At 34.5% G+C, this 17,234-nt stretch overlaps 6 protein-coding genes and 1 long non-coding RNA gene across 11 annotated transcripts; 4 read left to right on the top strand and 3 right to left on the bottom strand.

Moving 5' to 3' along the window:
* Positions 1-151: 151 nt before the first annotated feature.
* Positions 152-2,706, top strand: LOC145727612 (small integral membrane protein 14). Of its 2 annotated transcripts, none has more exons than XM_081977304.1 (5): positions 152-311; positions 363-469; positions 651-699; positions 759-895; positions 2,477-2,706. In XM_081977304.1, exons 2-5 carry the CDS (start codon positions 383-385, stop codon positions 2,513-2,515), a joined length of 312 nt encoding a protein of 103 aa, XP_081833430.1. In that variant the 5' UTR covers positions 152-311; positions 363-382; the 3' UTR covers positions 2,516-2,706. The 2 variants fall into 2 exon arrangements, with proteins under 2 accessions (XP_081833430.1, XP_081833432.1); XM_081977306.1 differs by having other exon boundaries at positions 154-311; positions 374-469.
* Positions 902-2,118, top strand: LOC145727621 (uncharacterized). The gene is made up of 2 exons (XR_014177906.1): positions 902-1,594; positions 1,626-2,118. It is a non-coding gene; the product is annotated as an uncharacterized LOC145727621 (long non-coding RNA).
* On the bottom strand, positions 2,643-5,528 carry LOC145727569 (zinc finger CCHC domain-containing protein 8 homolog). 2 transcript variants are annotated; one of them, XM_081977231.1, is made up of 7 exons: positions 5,096-5,528; positions 4,884-5,038; positions 4,468-4,825; positions 4,082-4,424; positions 3,720-4,026; positions 3,504-3,668; positions 2,643-3,452 (listed from the first exon to the last, which is right to left on the bottom strand). In XM_081977231.1, exons 1-7 carry the CDS (start codon positions 5,430-5,432, stop codon positions 2,922-2,924), a joined length of 2,196 nt encoding a protein of 731 aa, XP_081833357.1. In that variant the 5' UTR covers positions 5,433-5,528; the 3' UTR covers positions 2,643-2,921. The 2 variants fall into 2 exon arrangements, with proteins under 2 accessions (XP_081833357.1, XP_081833358.1); XM_081977232.1 differs by having other exon boundaries at positions 4,082-4,412.
* A 79-nt stretch (positions 5,529-5,607) lies between these two features.
* Positions 5,608-6,887, top strand: LOC145727598 (MORN repeat-containing protein 3-like). The gene is made up of 4 exons (XM_081977279.1): positions 5,608-5,903; positions 5,957-6,256; positions 6,307-6,509; positions 6,587-6,887. The coding sequence occupies exons 1-4, from the start codon at positions 5,759-5,761 to the stop codon at positions 6,737-6,739; spliced, it is 801 nt and encodes a 266-aa protein (XP_081833405.1). The 5' UTR covers positions 5,608-5,758; the 3' UTR covers positions 6,740-6,887.
* On the bottom strand, positions 6,756-11,185 carry LOC145727595 (calcium release-activated calcium channel protein 1-like). 3 transcript variants are annotated; one of them, XM_081977274.1, is made up of 4 exons: positions 11,026-11,185; positions 10,294-10,470; positions 9,093-9,211; positions 6,756-8,402 (listed from the first exon to the last, which is right to left on the bottom strand). In XM_081977274.1, exons 2-4 carry the CDS (start codon positions 10,394-10,396, stop codon positions 7,758-7,760), a joined length of 867 nt encoding a protein of 288 aa, XP_081833400.1. In that variant the 5' UTR covers positions 10,397-10,470; positions 11,026-11,185; the 3' UTR covers positions 6,756-7,757. The 3 variants fall into 3 exon arrangements, with proteins under 3 accessions (XP_081833400.1, XP_081833401.1, XP_081833402.1); XM_081977275.1 differs by lacking the exons at positions 10,294-10,470; positions 11,026-11,185 and adding an exon at positions 9,906-10,089; XM_081977276.1 differs by lacking the exons at positions 10,294-10,470; positions 11,026-11,185 and adding an exon at positions 9,684-9,839.
* Positions 11,186-11,793: 608 nt separating this feature from the next.
* pelo (pelota mRNA surveillance and ribosome rescue factor) lies at positions 11,794-14,721 on the top strand. Its single transcript, XM_081977264.1, has 7 exons — positions 11,794-11,956; positions 12,897-13,140; positions 13,196-13,450; positions 13,499-13,721; positions 13,784-13,976; positions 14,034-14,140; positions 14,198-14,721. Exons 1-7 carry the CDS (start codon positions 11,916-11,918, stop codon positions 14,287-14,289), a joined length of 1,155 nt encoding a protein of 384 aa, XP_081833390.1. The 5' UTR covers positions 11,794-11,915; the 3' UTR covers positions 14,290-14,721.
* Positions 14,722-14,853: 132 nt separating this feature from the next.
* Positions 14,854-17,006, bottom strand: LOC145727573 (pescadillo homolog). The gene is made up of 5 exons (XM_081977239.1): positions 16,847-17,006; positions 15,730-16,789; positions 15,470-15,670; positions 15,211-15,407; positions 14,854-15,148 (listed from the first exon to the last, which is right to left on the bottom strand). Exons 1-5 carry the CDS (start codon positions 16,868-16,870, stop codon positions 14,888-14,890), a joined length of 1,743 nt encoding a protein of 580 aa, XP_081833365.1. The 5' UTR covers positions 16,871-17,006; the 3' UTR covers positions 14,854-14,887.
* Positions 17,007-17,234: the final 228 nt, after the last annotated feature.

The following is a 17,234-nucleotide window of genomic DNA, read 5'->3' as shown; positions in this document are numbered from 1 at the left end:
TCAAAACATTTGAAAAAAAAAAACCGTTTCCGGGTACATTTGTCATGTCCCTTCTAGCATATTGCCTGCTCAATGCTTCATCTTCTGTCGCTGTCCTGTCGAAATAGCTGACAGACAGAAACCATACTTCACCTGTCATCATCAGACCAGCTGTTTTGCCAATTTGCCATGTATATAAATAAATAAACATTGTTATATTACGTGGTTCGCAACTTTTTTTGTATTAATAATTATAAGTTTGTGCAAAATGGAATAAGAAATATCGAGTGCTGTGACGTTGTAATTTCATATAATCTTCGCGCAATCAACTGGTAAGACTTTTATCACCTAAACCTATAGGCATGTTGTTAAATAATTTTTAGTCGTTTTTAAGTGTTTAAAAATGGGTGACGACGCTTCTGGAGGTGGATTTAATCCCTGCGAGTGCATATGGAACCACGAGATGGCTATGAGACGTTTGCTGAATGTTGTAGGTGGCACTTGATTACTGTATTATCATTGTTTTGTGTAGAACAGTCCAAAACTTCATACCAATTTGTTCCAAGGTTAAAAAGTTATCGCGAAATTCTGTACAATCAAATCCAAACCGGAAACTGTGTTTAGCTACTTACAATAATGCAATGTGACTTAATTTGTTTTTAATGTTTCAGTTAAGGAACTCACAATCAGTTTGCACTGATAGCGAATGTTTTGAACCAGGTACTCATCTCAATTCTGAAAGTTTCAGCTATTTTGATTCTCTTAAATTCGTGTTTTAGGAATAAATCCACCAGGAAGCACTGCAGACTCTGACAATTTGTATTTAATGACTTTTATTATTGGAATTAGTCTGCTACTGTTTTTCTTCCGTCCACGTATGCAGGCCAACGAGTCTTTGGGAAAGCCCACTAACAATGTAAGTTACAATTTTTGTTACAGTGACAACAGATTCCATCCATTGTTTACATTTCCCAAATCAATTATTTTGTAGGGTTGTTTAACACTGTAACTTTAGCAAAATTACAACACCAGTTATTACATGAATTTACTTTCCTTCTCTTGTATCTTGACGTTGAACTGTGCCTCCTTGTGCTGTAATTTCATAGAATACATTATAAATCTAGATCTCCATCTTATCTTAAATAGGAGGCTATGAAGACACAAAATTTGACATTTGATCAAAAGCTATTTCGATAAAGTCTGCCGCCGGAGGGAACCACTTTATTTTTTCTAAAAATCACGTGACCCCATGATTACAAAATTATACGCAGGCCACGTGATCTTTGGATCATATGGCGTTTAGATCCGAAAGAAAACGAGTAATTTCCTAGTTGTCATTGTTGTTGTCACTATGATGTCTATTTTGAATTTAAAATTTGAATATCGTTCACTAAAGTGCTAAAAGGTATTAAAAGTAAAGTTAAAGTTGCATATTTGTGTTGTTCGTGAGTTTTGTGAGTGATATGAGGGTGTCAGATTATGAACCAAGAGCAGCAGCAAGTTTCCTAATCCTGAACTTATTTAAAGCTTATGAAAACCTTGTTGGAAATGATCTAGTTTTTAAACTCTTGCTCTGGAAATATTTATCAAGTGCGTATTAATGTATTACTTATATGTTAATAAATAACTTATTATCTATAAAATAGCATATCACAAATAGCATGTTGTTGTGTTATCTATAGTATTATTGTATTTGCATTGGTAAAAGCAGATTCGCTGTTATAGTCCAATTTACTATAGTACACATCTTTTTTTATCAAAACCCGATATTAACAAATAGAAAAACAATAAAACATTTGACATTTTACGGTGAAGGAACTTTGACGCCCTCTAGCGGCCAAACGGTTTTTTTTTCTATGACATTTTGACGTACCTTGTCAAATAAGGGAGTAAACCAATGAATAAAAAAAATATAGCAGGAAGGAGCAATAGCAAACAAAGGGGGTGACAGAAACAAGGGGGAGAGGGGGAGTAATATGGCGGCCGTCAACTTTCGGTTGGCACTATAAAACACTATTATTATTGTCCACTGTACAACTTAATTTAAATTTGCAAAACTCAACTGTTAAAGAACCACAAACAAACAAAACAAATTAACACTAAATACAAACAACAAATTTTTGCGGGTTTGAAACTCCAAACTGACAATGACTTTGCGTCAATTCAACTGCGCAGTAGGCGAATGCGCAATCAACTTCCGTCCCCCTCGCTTAATGCACAAACGGGTTATAATTTGTATTATTGTTACCTCCTGATACTTGTTCTTTTTCCTCATTGGAGTAAACTATTCTAGAGTTTTTGTTGTTTAATGTGAAAGCACACCAAATACCTATAACCGGCTTAGCAAAACATGTCTAGTGTGCCGTGCAAAACGCCCTCTCGCGGAAAAATTATAATAGCTATGCCCGATCTGTCAAAACGTGACTTCAAACAGTTCTATTGACATGTAAATCTAGATTTATAATGTTTTCTATACTGTAATTTAAATATTTTCCAGAATACAAATAACACCCCACCAGCGCCGCCAATCGATTAAGCAATGTCAGGCATTAACAGAAACGTAATTTTTTTGGTCCCAAGGAAAATTTACAATATTGCAATATTTGGGCACTGAAATCACTTATTATAGCTTATTCCTTCTTGCACAAATTATAAACGGTATCTGGTATTAAAACAACGCATTTATTGTGTTTATAAAAGAGTAATAAAGATATATTTTATTAAGGAGTTTAGGTGTGTTTTATTGTGTTCCAAATATATTTGCTGATGAAGTAAAATCTGCTTATTTATTTTACTAGCAACCACTCTCACAGTTGTTTGAAAAAATTAACAAAGGTCATTATCTATGCATGACCAGTCAATTAAAATATAAAATTATGGAAAATTCAATTTTGTATAATTTGAAAAGTCATGAAAAACAATAAAAAACAGAACAAAAGACGCTACGTGTCCGATTTCTGCAAGCCTTTCAAAGTGTTCCTCACTTTTTGCAGCACCCCCGTCATTTGTTCATATTTGCCCGTCGAATTGGGCAAATTCTCAAAATCAATTACCGGACTGACACCTTTCGTAAAATTGTCGGCGTTTGGAAGTGCCTGATAAGGCGAACAGCTTTTTATAATTGGGGTACCGAAAACGCTACATTTTACACTAGTCGTTTTCGGGGTGCTTTCGTCTTGATTAACCTTTTCCTCCAAATTTGTTTGGTCTTCTTGTCCAGTCACATGGGAATTGTTTTCTGTAGGTTTAGTTTCTTCTGCAGTTTTGTCCTCCAAAACTACATTATCTGGGCAATTGTCTAAGGTTACGGCGTTACTTTCAGTTAAAGTATCTTTACTATCAGAAGAATCCCAGGGAACTGCTTCAGCAGCTTTTTTAATTTCTTCCAAAAGGGAGTTTTTCTGGTTTTCCAATTCCAGCAAACTAGTCAAGTCATTGGAATCTGAATCAACTGCTGAGTCCGTTCTTTTTGTCTGAAAAATGATTTTAGTACACTAAATCAAAATACAGAGTGCGTGAGTTACCTCTGATTGGTTTATAACATCAGCTAATAAGTCACTATTGTCCAAATCCATGTCTAAAGTTTCAAAATCATCCTGTTGACGTTCGGCCATTTTATTAAAAACGTCAATCATATTTTCTTTTCTAAAATGATCAGAGAATGGAGGTACCCCGTAATACTTGTGTTCCTGAAAAAAATAAATGTTTTCCCCTTTATTTCATATAAACAATATTCTTACATCTTTGAAACCCTTCTCCAAGGGTACATTAAACCCAGAGTAGTTAATTACTTTCTCCGGATTCAATCCTTGAATTTTTTTGCGGCTCGTATTTCTAACGCAATTGCCATCAATATCAAACATGTCCAAATCCGATTTCACATATTGCGCCTCTTCCAGCCATCCTGGCGGATAGCCGAACATTCGCATTCGATAGACGTAACCGGGTACTTGGTGTTTGCGTAAACCCAGCGCTTTCCTCAGTGCTGCCGATGGTTTTCCCGGTTGTAAGTGCGAGAACTTTTGGTCTTCTTCTAAATGGTATCGTCTGTAAGTCAGATATTAGTTTAAAAGTTTATTTTAGTTTTGAGATTTGTACTTACGCGGATTTGTATTTGTTTTGGTGTTTTTGACGATTTGCACCGATTTTTGCAAAGTTTTTCGGAAAAGGGCAATCTTTTAGGGAATGTTCCTGCTCGCAATTAAAACACACTGAACTAAAACTGGGCTTATTTGGATTACTCTTCTCTTTTCCGTCCTCTATCAAAAATTTTGCTGAATATTTGGTTGGTGGTAGCTGAATATTATGGGTATGTGCTGGTTGGGTGTCAACAACAAACAAATCAGCAACTGACTGAGATTTTTTTCTCTTCTTTTTCTTTTTTGGTGAGTTTGGTTTTGGAGTTGAAGGTAAACATTTTGCAAGTGTTTCCTCTATAAGTAAACCTGTATTTCACCTTGAACCTTATTCTAATAAACCTGATCTTACCATCTGAATGCTCATCAATACAAACTGTACCATCCAATACAATCCACTCTTTTGGATCTAAAGCTTCATCACGGAAAATATTTATAACATTTCCATTTTCCTTAGGATTTAATTCAACAAATTGCTGTAAAACTTTCATAAATTTCAACTTATAAATATCTGATATTGAGCTGTCCCTAAAGTGAATTGTGATAACAGGTTCTAGTTTGTCACTGTCTGTGTCTGGTTCAGCAACTTCTCCATCCTCAAGAATATCATTTGTACTTTCAGAGTGAATGGTAATAAGTTCTTTAATTTCTACTGCATTATCTGTACTATCTAGGTCACTATTTATAAAATTCTGGCTAATGGAAACAACCTGCAAAAATGAAACTTAATGTTGTGGACTGGACAGAAAGGGTTAGTGGAGAACTAACCTCACATTGATTCTCAAGGTTTGTGCTAACATCTAGTACTTTTTCAGTTATGATGGAATGTTCAACATTTACCATTTCAGTTTCATTGTCTTTTACTTCCAGTGTATGTACATTGTCATCATTAACTATAACTACATCCGGATCTAAATCAGAATCTAAGTCATAAGACACTGTCATTAAAGTAGTTATTGACATGATCTTTAATCACTTACTCTCATCTTCAATGTTAATAACCTCAGAACTAGACTGGCTCGGCAATGAGTCTTCAACCAAAATAACACTACTATTGCTTTGAAATGAGCAATCTTGCTCAACATTATCACCGGTTGTGTCATTGTGAAGACGATCGTTTTCAGGCTCAGAGTCTGCTGAGTTGTGGCTTTTTTGGGGCTCCGAAACGTCGTTTTGAGTGGTTTTTTGGACTTTTAGTTTGGGTTCTCCCTCATTACGGTCTGGGGGCTCCGGCGACAAATCCTTCTCGTTCACCTCAAAAATGTCGCACACACCTGCACTTTTACGTTTCCTTTGGCCTTTTTTTCTGGACGCCATTCCTTGAAATAATTAATAATTTTCTGGATCTTTTAAAAAGTTAATAAAAATGTGATTTTTGTTTATTATAATCTTTGACGTTGCCATATGACATTTCGAATTTTGGGATTGCAGTAGTATTAGAGCGCCAACTGGCAGGTTTGGGAACTATTCTTAACCACATTCAACAATAAACCAAACAGTAAACAATAATTACTGACTTGTAAAGTAAATGTTCTAAAGACCATAAGGCCTGCATGAAAAAACTAATTACTGATTAATATCATCATTAAATAGCAAATAAAAGTTAACCCTTCAACTTGACACGAACATCGATCAAACTCAAAATGCCGTTCCTCAAATCAAAACGTTACGCCCTTCCACGCTCCAGAGTTTTAGAGAATTCAACCAGAAAAAACGGACTTAGGCACACTATATTTAACACAGTGGGAGATAAATACGTAGGAGAATGGATGAACGACAAAAAAACTGGTAGATACCAGTAAATATTTTGAAAAATCCTTAAATAAGATTTAGATCTACAGGAAAAGGTGTTATACTGACCAGGGACGACGAACTGTACGAGGGAGATTTGCTTAATAATTACCGGCACGGATTTGGTGTGCTAGCACAACGAATCCCCAACACCGAAGTTTTCAAACTTTGCTACAGGGGCGACTGGAAGAATGGGAAAATGCACGGTTATGGCTTGAGGATTTATCCAGACGGTACGTTTTACATAGGAAATTTTAAAAATGGAAAAAGACACGGTCATGGACAACAATGGAGTCCGGATGGTGCGTTTTTTGATGGCGAATTCAGAAATGACTTCAAAGAAGGCCTAGGTAAAATACGACCTTCTCAGTGTATGTAAACTGTACTACTGAAATTATAGGGTTGTTTATACGTGCTGACGGTAATCGATACGAAGGCGAATGGAGAAAAGACCTAAAACACGGAAATGGAATGTTTTTCCATTTGAACAGTGGACAAGTCCAAGATGGGGTGTGGAACAATGACATGTGCGTTTACAGTCAATTGAAAGACGTAGATTATCGACAGTGCTGCATTGAGCCTACACCATACCCAATTCCTGAGGTAAGATCCTTCATTGAGAGCAAAGCTCTCTCTTTTGCAATGAAAGTTCATTTTTACCACTCATTTTATCCACGCAGGTCACTTTAAAACAGGTGGAGTTAGTATGCAAAACTGCAAAAGAACGGGCCCTTCTCGGTAATCTAAACATTTGTGATGAAGATATGATTACCATCAAAAGCGACAGGAAAGTTTCGATTTATCCGTCATTTTCCTCAATAAGGAATGTATAGAGATTCAAACGAAAAAAACATAAAAAGATATATTGACCGTATAATTTCTGTCCCATACGAATCTACAAAAGTTATGTGAAATCACAGTATGATTGTAAATTATCCTTATACAATACACTACTAAAAAATGTAATAAGTACAAAAATAAGTTGATTATTATTGCGCATCATGTATTGCACTTGGAGAAACTTATTGTAAACAAGTTACATTATAATAATTGTAGAAAGCAAAATTAATTAAAAGCACATAGGGAAACTCAATATCCGCCCCCACCAAACATGATATAAAGGATAATCAGTCAAACAGAATTTTCTGTACTTTATAGGTGACTGTAAAAGCTTGTGGAAGGCTATTGAAATATCATATTGAGCAAAAATATTCATTAATGTTAATTTATTATTGATTGAAAACTATATGACTGTAAGTAATAAATATAAAAATATATAACACACATTTGTATAGGTACAAACAAATTACATAAACCAGATAAACGACGTCACTATTCAAACAATAGAAAAATCAGATCTGATTTATTCATCACTAAATTACAGCAACTTTTGTTGGTATACTGTATTAACATGTACAAAAAGAGTGCTTTAAGTTGATTCCATCGTCATAAATAGATTGAATAAAAACACACTTGGAGAACAAATTTTTATATTAACACTTCTTGATGGAAGACTTTCACGCACGAATTACTGTAATTTTTTTAAAAATATTATTAATGGATATTCAAGTTGTATGACCAAATTTTTGAGATTCAGTAAAATACATAATATTTCTAATCCATTATTAACTAAGACGCCTTGTTTCATCAATAAACCCCACTAATTATCATCTACCTGTTCATTTATCCCATTAACGATACTGGAGAACATAGCTATTTAAGTAGATATAAAAAAATTGCCCAGAATCAGACTTACACGACATTTAAGTATGTAAAACCTGTCAAAATAGTACTTTAGAGTACGTAAACCACAGCCAAAAATATGTCTTTAGTTTCGCAAAACCGACAAAATCAAACAACGTGAATATTGTTGTGGTGATCGTCGCTAAACAACTTATTGCCGGTCACGTCTCCGATCTGGTCGTTCATTCTTTTCAGTTCCTTCATGCTGATTTCGTATTTATGCGCCACCAGGGACCGATAAAAATGTACTGCAAACGCGAGAAAAACGAACAAAATGGGCACTAGAACTACGCAAGCCGACCACGCAGCCGTCGTATTTATATTGTAAAATTTTAACCAGCAAATTATCGCGATTTCTGCTAAAAACAGTAGCAGTCCCAACAATGTGGAGAAAGCCCAAGCGGTCTCTATGTACCAATGCAGTCTTTCGTGCGGGGATTCCTCCACAAAGTTAATAGAATCCAAATTGCAAACCGTCTCGATGTTAGGAAGGATACAAGTGCTGATCATCAGCGCCAACATGTGTACGGACACTAAAAGGGTGGTAATGACCGCAAACACTACTAAAATGGTGGGTGGAATGGAGGATTCATTGTTCAGCTGCAGCTCCACCATCGCTACCATCGCAAAACCAGACAAAAGAGCAGAGGTTTTGCTGGATGCTTTCAGTTTTGCTTTTGACAGGTGCATCTTCCTCCATGATAGGTAACGCGGTGTGTGGAACACTTCGTCGTTCATTGACATGCTTTTATGCTGAAAAAAAGCTGTTTCAAAATTTATACTACTACTTTGTATGAAGTCTTTCATTTTTTTTTAGTTCCACTAAAGACAAACGTTTAAACATTTTCTCCTACATTATCAAATTTTGGAATTAATTGATGACCTCTAAATGATAATAGAAACTATTGAGGCAATCAGGGCAATTCTTTATAAAACCTCTGTGTCTTAATATCTCACCATTTCAATTACAAACTTTAGATTCAAAATCTCAAGTATTAAAATCCAACACAGCTTGATAATAACAGACCACCAAAAGTATGTATGCTTGAAGCAGATTATCAAAACTGAATCAAAATTACGTAATCATTGTCGGATGTTTTAGACATACTTCACTGATTCTCACTAATAAGCAGTAGTGGTATTCAAACTCATAAATGGGAATTTTATTGCAATAACATACCCCAGATAACAATGTAGAACTTGGTGTACACATGTCGGCCAATGACTAGCCTTGATTTGACTAATTAATATCATATCTAAACAAATAAGAGTAATGGGAGTGGGATTGTGCTCCATTGACCTTGATATAAATGCATTCTTCAAGTTGGTATTTATTATTCTGATTTTAATTACTGGCTTGTTAAAAACAGTAAACATAAGGCCATTCATTTGACTACATAATGTTGTGTATTGTGAAAAATGGAACTAGAAAAGTGTACTAACTTTTTTATGTCCTCTGTTGTAAAGTTGTGTATTTTCGCCGGTTGCGTTCTGGTTTATAGATTTGTTGAAATCTAAACCCACTGCTCCAGTGCTCCACACGTACATTAGCTCACAAAATTCTGAAAAAAAGTCATAAAACAATGATTTTCTATTTATACATTTTATGACAATCAAATGGACAGAGTGCTACATAAACCAAAGTGTAAAACCTCTGGTAAATCCTGAGCATTTGTTGCTATTACCACCTTTTTATTCTTAGCAATAATCTTAGTTGTTTAATCAATTATTTAGAATGAAGAACTACAGGAAAATTATTGGAATGTAAATCACAGGGACTTAATTTTTTAAACACAGCCTGTCCATTAATATATTTTTTCAGTTTTTCATTCAGAGAGTAATTAGAAAATCTCTGTCATAAAGCTAGAAACTGACAAAATTTATAAATTTTAATGTTAAGCCTTGTTTTAAAACTACTCTGCAAATACAACATGAACAGGCAATGTAAATTCTGTAGAAATAAACCTAGAAAAATACTTTAAACCACTGTAATGAAGTGTATGTGGGTCAACTCATAAAATAAAGAAAGCCTACCTGAACCAAATCACAATTAACTGCTCTACCTGCTGACTTAACACTGAATAAATAAGGAAATCATCAGTATACAGTAGCTGGCTTTAATTGTTTACTAAAACGCTACGACTTATTTCATAATGCCGTCTCAAATCCAGGTAAACAAGCAATTATAAACAAGAGATAGAAAACATGAAAAAAGCACAAATATTTACTCAGCTTGGTGTAGGAATGGCAACTTACTGATTTTAATGTTGGTTCCATAAGCTTATGACTTATACCGCTCATTACCAAAAAAAAACATCCGTTGAAACTGTACAGGCGGTTCAAAATAGGAAAATCCAAACTGAGGTATGGGAAGATGATTGAAGAACCAATTCTGAAGGCAAACCACTAATTTTTTTTGCAACGTTAATTTTTAAGGTTATGTAGTGAGGAAACGTCATAACAAAAAACAAAACCTTAATTAGTTGTTATCTTTTACTCGCACATGGAAAGATAGAGAGACAACCAATGATTAAGTAGTGACAACAAACTCGTTTTCGCATGTTTAAAGAAGTGTTAAAGACACGTTCATGTAATAATAATTAACTTTACAAAAAATGCAAATAATATATATATAATAACTTACTGGGAACCCCACTATTTCGAGACTGCGAATTTCTTCCAAAAGGCACATGGGTGGGCGCGGGCCCATTGATTACTTCCCCATTTGGAGGTTTCTGTACAGGCATTAACGTACAGGTCGTTTCTTTTTCATGTTGGTGCGAAAAAGTCGACGTACTGGGTGCTTGACTGTCGCAAAAATCTAAAAAATAGGTTTAAGTAGGTGTGATTTTTTGTAAGTTTATCGTATAATATAAGCCTCGCCACAAATAGTATGCAATAATTATAGTAATACAACTTCAAAGTACCCGAAATGCAAACGTGTCTACTGACTGTAATTGCGGCAATAAAATTCTGTTTTTACTAATAAGCTTAAAACACGCTTTTTTGCTGTTTATTTAATGATTTAAATGTAACCGTAATTAAATTGGATACGATCTTAGTTTTATGAATAGTAAACGGATGTACGATGATTTTTTTTGCTCCTATGATTTTTATTAATTCATGCGTTACCGTGTCTAGTATTACATCAAGGCTGTTTATAATTCAATTAGAGACAAATAGAAAATCCTGTCATGGATGTAGGTATATGGTAACAGAGCCAAAGAACATAAATTAAACCAAATTCCTTTCAACACAAAAAATGGTGCTGTTTTGTTTACAAAATAGTAGCCAACAATAAATTTCCACTAGTGGTTCGTTGTTTAATTTTGAATCAAACATTATTGGTAATAAATAAGGTGGTTTATCATCTCACCTGGTAATGAAGTAGCCAGTTTGGATCTGGCAATCAATAAACCCTGTTTGACGGTAAAATTTCCTCGTTCTTAGCATACCACACACTGATTGAGGCTTGGAAAATCGACGCTCTCGACGCTTTCCCGTTACAAACTGACGCGTCGTCGCTGATTCAGAACTTTCCCACCGGGAATTGGGGATCGCTTTTGTATTTTTAGTCGGGTTAAACCAGATGTTTTTTTTTTGTTCCCACTTGGCCAATATATCAATATTTATCTCTAAAAATTAATTAGAATATATGGTATAAGTATAATCAATCACGTTGTGTATTGTTATGAACTTTGCTAAATTAATTTGCATTAAATTTTCATTTAAATGTTTTTGTGGGCTAATCTACTTATCCGGGACTATAAAATGCAGATTGTGGCGTGATTGAAATTTATTTGTGGAAATTATAGTTACCGGTCTCGTAAATCTATAATTGTCCTCTTTTAGCTGAAAGTAGATATTATATGGTCATTTCAAACAGTATAATAGGAAGAATATTGTGTTTTAGTTTATAAATTGAAATAATACATAATTTAGTCACTTAAGTTTTTTTTTAACTAAATATCAACTTTTATTAGGTGTAATATTAATAAAGTTGCCTCCCAATCAATACTAATTCAGTCTGTTCAACCGTTGGAGTTTCTCTGGTTGCCGTTACAGTCTAAAAATCTATTACTACCATTTTTAAAGAAGAAGAGCTGTCAATGTAAACGTCACCGTCAATGATAATTTAAGTTGTCCTTTGTCAAAATAAAAACTAATTGTCATGTACCCGATTTTCGAAGTAAATAATCTAGAAATAATGCAATTTTACCTGAAACAGGCAATAATCGGCAGTAAAACTGGTTGGAAGCAGCTAAAATGAAACTACTACACAAGGATATAGACAAAGGGGGTCAGGGGTAAGTGGCTTAATCAATTATCGAATTTACTATGTGAGGTTAGGTTTCTTTAAAGATTTTGTAGCCTTATGGAATAGGCCCTACACTTTTAACGTACAATATTTGTTAACGCTAATAGGATTTAATGTAAACTGATAATTGAGAGAAGAATACCTAATATCCACAACTATAATCTAGTCAATTTTGTTATTTACTGGTAATAAACATTTTTGCCAAAGAAATTGCTGAGTTTTGTTTTTCTTTAAGTAAAAGGGTGAATGTGGCAGGTGGTTTTGTTACACAACATATCACTTTCTTTACTTATGGTGCTTTAACCCATATTTCATATTTTAATGTTATATTTGCTATTGTTGTTTTTACCTAAATTTGTAAGTTGGTAAATAATCCAAAACAGATCAGAATTATATTTAAAATACATTAGTTTTAGTGCTATAAGTAAATTTTTTTTTTGTTATTATGGATGACACACATTGCTGTTTACTTCTTCTTTCTTATTCAGTATTTTGTGAACCAGTGGACAACTGTTTGAAGTCACTAATAAATAACTAATAACCTTATTCTGCCTTAAGGTGACTTGGATGGTCAAGCAAATTTTGCTAAACTGAAAGAGGGATAGGACTCATATTTGTCAGTATTTGCTATTATCTGATCCAAGTCACCTTTATAAGAGGGAGGGGAGTAAGAGTAACTTTCAAATGTTAAATGAGTTGTGAATTGAAATTTCATAGTTTTTCTTATCCTACAAAAAGGGTGTTTAGTAATTAAATTAAAGTATATCCTCCTGCCTATCTTTGAAATTTTGTTAGTTACTGTTTTCTTAAAAAGCAGCTTGTTGGGCAGCAAAAATTATAAAAAAGCTATCTTTTTAACCTTATTAACACATTACATTATATTTTGAAAAAAAAACTTAAGTAAATAAATAAGTTCCTAATTGTTTCAGTGTTGTCACCCTAACCCCTGAGGAACCAGAAGACATGTGGCATGCTTACAATTTAATAGCAGAAGGTGATTCTGTAAAAAGTTCCACTATTCGTAAAGTACAGTCTGAGTCATCCACAGGTTCATCTACATCAAGTAGAATAAGAACCACTTTAACTATTACTGTAGAAAGTATCGATTTTGACACTCAGGCTTGTATGTTACGATTAAAAGGCCGAAATATTGAAGAAAATCAATATGTCAAAGTTAGTTGACTCTACATTAATTTTGGGGAATGTTTTTGCAGTTTCCAAGTTTTAGTTGGGAGCTTATCACACTTTAGATCTTGAGCTCAATAGGAAATTCATACTGCGAAAACCGGAATGGGATTCGGTTTCACTAGAAAGGATAGAATTGGCCTGCGATCCTACCAAATCGGCCGATGTTGCGGCTGTTATAATGCAAGAAGGGTTGGCCCATGTTTGCTTGATTACTTCCAGTATGACAATTATTAGAGCTAAAATTGATGTGCATATTCCTAGAAAAAGAAAAGGATTTGCGCAACAACACGAAAAGGTGTTTAATTAATTCAAACTTGACGAAAAACTAAAGGTTTTCATTTAGGGTCTAGCTAAATTCTATGAACAAGTAATGCAAGCTATTTTGAGGCATATAGATTTTAATGTAGTGAAATGCATTCTTGTGGCTTCCCCTGGTTTTGTCAGAGATCAGTTCTATGAGTACATGTTTCAAATGGCTGTTAAAACTGACAACAAAGTGTTACTGGAAAACAAGTCTAAGTTTATGTTGGTACATTCCTCTTCAGGATTCAAACACTCTCTTAAAGGTAACATAAATTGGAATTAATGGAAAAATGTCACTTAAAGGGTGCTGTGTGTATATCTATAGAGGTGCTGCAAGATCCAGCTGTAATGGTCAAAATATCAGACACAAAAGCAGCCAGTGAGGTAAAAGCCTTAGAGCAATTCTATACAATGTTACAGTGTGAACCTGCTAAAGCTTTCTATGGAAAGAAACACATTGAAAAAGCTAATGAGGCTCAGGCTATTGAGACTTTACTTATATCTGATAAGTTGTTTAGGTTTGATAAACCAACCTGATATTTAAAGGTGATTAATTATCCAGAATATTCTTGTAGGTGCGACGATGTTAAACTAAGAAAGGAATACGTGCAAATTGTCGATTCCGTTCGGGACTCAGGTGGCGATGTTAGAATATTTTCTAGCATGCATATATCTGGGGAACGTAAGGAGAATTTTTTTTTTTGGTTGAAAAACTTGTTTAATGATTATTGTTTTGTAGAATTAGAACAGCTCACAGGTATAGCAGCCATTTTAAGATTCCCTATGCCTGAGTTAGAGGAAGACAGTGAAGAAGAGGAAGAACCGAATTAACTGCCAATATTGTTTGCCTGGTAAGAAACTTTACTATCCACAAATCAAGTGTATTATGTAAGGGCTGACCCCTGCAGTCATAGCTAAATCTATATGTAATTGAATTCTGTATATACTCTTAATGAATATTTATTATGTATTAGGCCATATATGAACATGTATGGTATTTTTGTACGACGAATACACGTCCTCAATTATTAAACCGAATCGGTAATTTGTTATATAAATTGCCAAATCATACATTTTACATTGCCAATTTTATTTTGTTGAAAGAAGTACATTGTTGGTTGTATATTTATATTTTACCTATTTATTATTAACACAATGAAATGTTTAATAATTTACCAGCTCACGCTTATCGATTCGATTTTGTTTTTAATTATCTACTGAATTTATAGGAATAAATAATTATTGATTGTCCTTGTTGAGAAATGATGGTTTTATTTACTTCTATTGATGTTTATACAAGGAGGATAATAGAACTAGTATGTAGTCACTTGATTCCTGCCATTCAACTATTCCTAATTTATTCGTTTAGGTTTTGAGTTTAAAAAAAAAAATGAATTAGCAATTATAAAATCAACTTTATTAAAACATATCAAACAGCAGCCCCTCCTTGATTTGCCTTCTTAGTTTTCTTCTCTGCCAATTTTTTCTCATCATGTAACCTCCTCTTCTTTCTCAGTAGCCAAATTTCTTTGGCGCGATCCTGCCTGCCTTCCATCATGCTCTTGTACAGTTTCCTGTGCTTCTTTTTAATCATCTTTTCCCTCAATCTGTACTCTTGTCTTTCCTGTCTGTTCTTCTCCCATGGTACCTCTTTGTACACTTCTCCAGTTGACACCGAAAGTTTGGATTTCTATTTTTTATTTTAACCTCATTTGTATACATTCAAGATATTGGTCGGATGTTTTACTTTACCTTTGATTTGTTGCCATCATCTGCTTCTTCTTCCTCACCTCCAGCTGCATCTTCCTGAGTTTTCTCTTCTTCCTCTTCACTTTCTTCATCATCCACTTCCTCATTCTCAATCTGCTCATCTTTCTTGAACTGTTCTTCCAAAAGAGATGGGTCATATAAAGCTCTTTCTTCTGGTGGAATGTACTGTTGATCTTTCTCTAAAAAAATATTAATATGACATTACATACACTCTCTCAACAACAGTTACACATTTAGTTACCTGGATCAATAAATGGTGATAAATGTGGTGGCAGCACTTCACCCATAAAATATTTATTTACTGGCAACAGTTCTCTGGCATTTACACTGTCAAAGACCCATTGGGGTTGGATGTAATAACGCGATATGAACTGCTTAGGCATTGAAGGCCTGTCAACAATTTGATGGGTAATTGACTCATCATTCTCATCAAAAGTGGCCCCTTAAAAAAACATTTTTTTACAGTTTCAAAATAATTTGCAACACACAAAAATAACTTACCTACAAACAAGGTTTTATCCCAAGACACTTCACCTCCAAAACACCTAATAACAAAAACAAAAGGCTCCCTGGGAACTTCTCTATTCAAAAAGAACTTTAATCCCTTGAATAGTGTTTTTAGTTTCTTAATTTTCTCAGCCTCCTTCTTGGCCTCTTCTACCTTCTCTGGATTTTCATCAGCAGTAAAATTATCAATTTCCACCTCCTCTTCATTAATATCAGTTGCTGTTTTTGATATAGGGAAGTTCAATGCACACACCCTCTCAGCAACAAACACAGCCTCATCCACCAAAGATTTTTCTGTTTCATTTTGGGTTAAGGTGGTGTTAAATTTGGGTGGGTAATGTAGGTTAAGGCTGTGATACAACCGGAAATTCACAAAACCTAATAAAATTGTGTAGAACTCCACAAAAGTAGACATGATTTTAAAGTCAACTTCTGATCTTTGCTGTGGTTCAAAAGCAAAGTGGTGAGGGACAATCCAAGTCACATTTTCTCCCTTAATTTCTGCCTGATAATAATAACCTTTTATGGATATGAAAACTTTACGCAGTGCATTAGCTTCAATAACAGCATGCAAAAACTCCATGGTTAGTCTTTGACACAACCCTGACTGGTCTCTAGGGACATGAGCCAATGATGGGAAAGTACTGAACAAAAAGCATAAAGTGAGACAGTCATCTAAGTCACGTAAGGCATCCACAAAAGTTGGGTATCTTTCTTTTACAATGTGGTCCAGTTTCAATGTTGGGTGGTTATTTAAATACTTATGCAATTTTTCAAAATCCCTAATAGCCCGGGCACGTCCAACTTTCTTGTTGAATATTTTATAGTCTCTAAGCCTCCATATAATGGGCTCATGCAACAAAAACTGTATGTCTTTAACATGGTAGAGGGTTTTAATGCCACTCTGGCCTTTTTGGGCTCTTTTCCGGTTACGGGGCTCCCGAGGATAAATGCCCTTAATGATACAAAGACGTCTAAAATCTTTTAGGGACAGTTGAAGCTTTTTAAGGGCTGCTTTTCTGGTCATAAACTGTGCCCCTTCTCCGGTGGAATACTATCAAAAATCGTGTTTAAATTATGTTTATTTTTATCTATAATTAAGGCAACTTACCTTCTTCTTACGTTTGGAAACCATTTTTTGTCAAATTCTACTAAATGCACTAGAAATATGATTTTTAATAATGCTATAAACAAAGTTAAATCAAAGAGGCACGTGAAGGAACTTTGAGGTTAGTTCGTAGTTAATGACACATCTGACATCTCTTCTTTTCTTTCTTATAAGGAACTGGTTCGAACAGTGAACTCGGTTATGAGCATGGAAATGACACAACAGACATTTCAACATTCGGTTTAGCGGAAAAAATCTCAAAATAATAAAATCTCAACCCTTAGGCGGAGTAGTACAATCAGGGTTCAAAGACGGGTTTAGTTTAGCTGAACTCGACTGGTACTTGATCCTGCCCATAAGAAGAGTATTGCTGTCACACATTAATTTGACA

The sequence above is a fragment of the Ips typographus genome, linkage group LG4 (genome assembly GCF_016097725.1).
Source record: "Ips typographus isolate SLU linkage group LG4, UJ_Ityp_2.0, whole genome shotgun sequence".
Classification (NCBI taxonomy): domain Eukaryota; kingdom Metazoa; phylum Arthropoda; class Insecta; order Coleoptera; family Curculionidae; genus Ips; species Ips typographus.
This window is presented reverse-complemented; position numbering and strand designations above follow the sequence as displayed.

Excerpts from the sequence above, each read along its gene's own strand:
- LOC145727612 (XM_081977304.1), top strand. The coding sequence starts at position 383 with ATGGGTGACGACGCTTCTGGAGGTGGATTTAATCCCTGCGAGTGCATA. Across the intron at positions 700-758 it reads TAGCGAATGTTTTGAACCAG|GAATAAATCCACCAGGAAGC; the intron begins GTACTCATCTCA and ends TTCGTGTTTTAG. Across the intron at positions 896-2,476 it reads TGGGAAAGCCCACTAACAAT|AATACAAATAACACCCCACC; the intron begins GTAAGTTACAAT and ends AATATTTTCCAG.
- LOC145727569 (XM_081977231.1), bottom strand. The coding sequence starts at position 5,432 with ATGGCGTCCAGAAAAAAAGGCCAAAGGAAACGTAAAAGTGCAGGTGTG. Across the intron at positions 3,669-3,719 it reads TGGAGAAGGGTTTCAAAGAT|GAACACAAGTATTACGGGGT; the intron begins GTAAGAATATTG and ends TATTTTTTTCAG. Across the intron at positions 3,453-3,503 it reads ATGTTATAAACCAATCAGAG|ACAAAAAGAACGGACTCAGC; the intron begins GTAACTCACGCA and ends ATCATTTTTCAG.
- LOC145727598 (XM_081977279.1), top strand. The coding sequence starts at position 5,759 with ATGCCGTTCCTCAAATCAAAACGTTACGCCCTTCCACGCTCCAGAGTT. Across the intron at positions 5,904-5,956 it reads GATGAACGACAAAAAAACTG|GAAAAGGTGTTATACTGACC; the intron begins GTAGATACCAGT and ends TTAGATCTACAG. Across the intron at positions 6,257-6,306 it reads TGACTTCAAAGAAGGCCTAG|GGTTGTTTATACGTGCTGAC; the intron begins GTAAAATACGAC and ends CTGAAATTATAG.
- LOC145727595 (XM_081977274.1), bottom strand. The coding sequence starts at position 10,396 with ATGCCTGTACAGAAACCTCCAAATGGGGAAGTAATCAATGGGCCCGCG. Across the intron at positions 9,212-10,293 it reads TCGAAATAGTGGGGTTCCCA|AATTTTGTGAGCTAATGTAC; the intron begins GTAAGTTATTAT and ends ACTTTTTTTCAG. Across the intron at positions 8,403-9,092 it reads ACAACAGAGGACATAAAAAA|CATAAAAGCATGTCAATGAA; the intron begins GTTAGTACACTT and ends GCTTTTTTTCAG.
- pelo (XM_081977264.1), top strand. The coding sequence starts at position 11,916 with ATGAAACTACTACACAAGGATATAGACAAAGGGGGTCAGGG. Across the intron at positions 13,451-13,498 it reads TTGCGCAACAACACGAAAAG|GGTCTAGCTAAATTCTATGA; the intron begins GTGTTTAATTAA and ends GTTTTCATTTAG. Across the intron at positions 14,141-14,197 it reads CATGCATATATCTGGGGAAC|AATTAGAACAGCTCACAGGT; the intron begins GTAAGGAGAATT and ends ATTGTTTTGTAG.
- LOC145727573 (XM_081977239.1), bottom strand. The coding sequence starts at position 16,870 with ATGGTTTCCAAACGTAAGAAGAAG. Across the intron at positions 15,671-15,729 it reads GGATAAAACCTTGTTTGTAG|GGGCCACTTTTGATGAGAAT; the intron begins GTAAGTTATTTT and ends TGTTTTTTTAAG. Across the intron at positions 15,149-15,210 it reads ATGATGGCAACAAATCAAAG|AAATCCAAACTTTCGGTGTC; the intron begins GTAAAGTAAAAC and ends AATAAAAAATAG.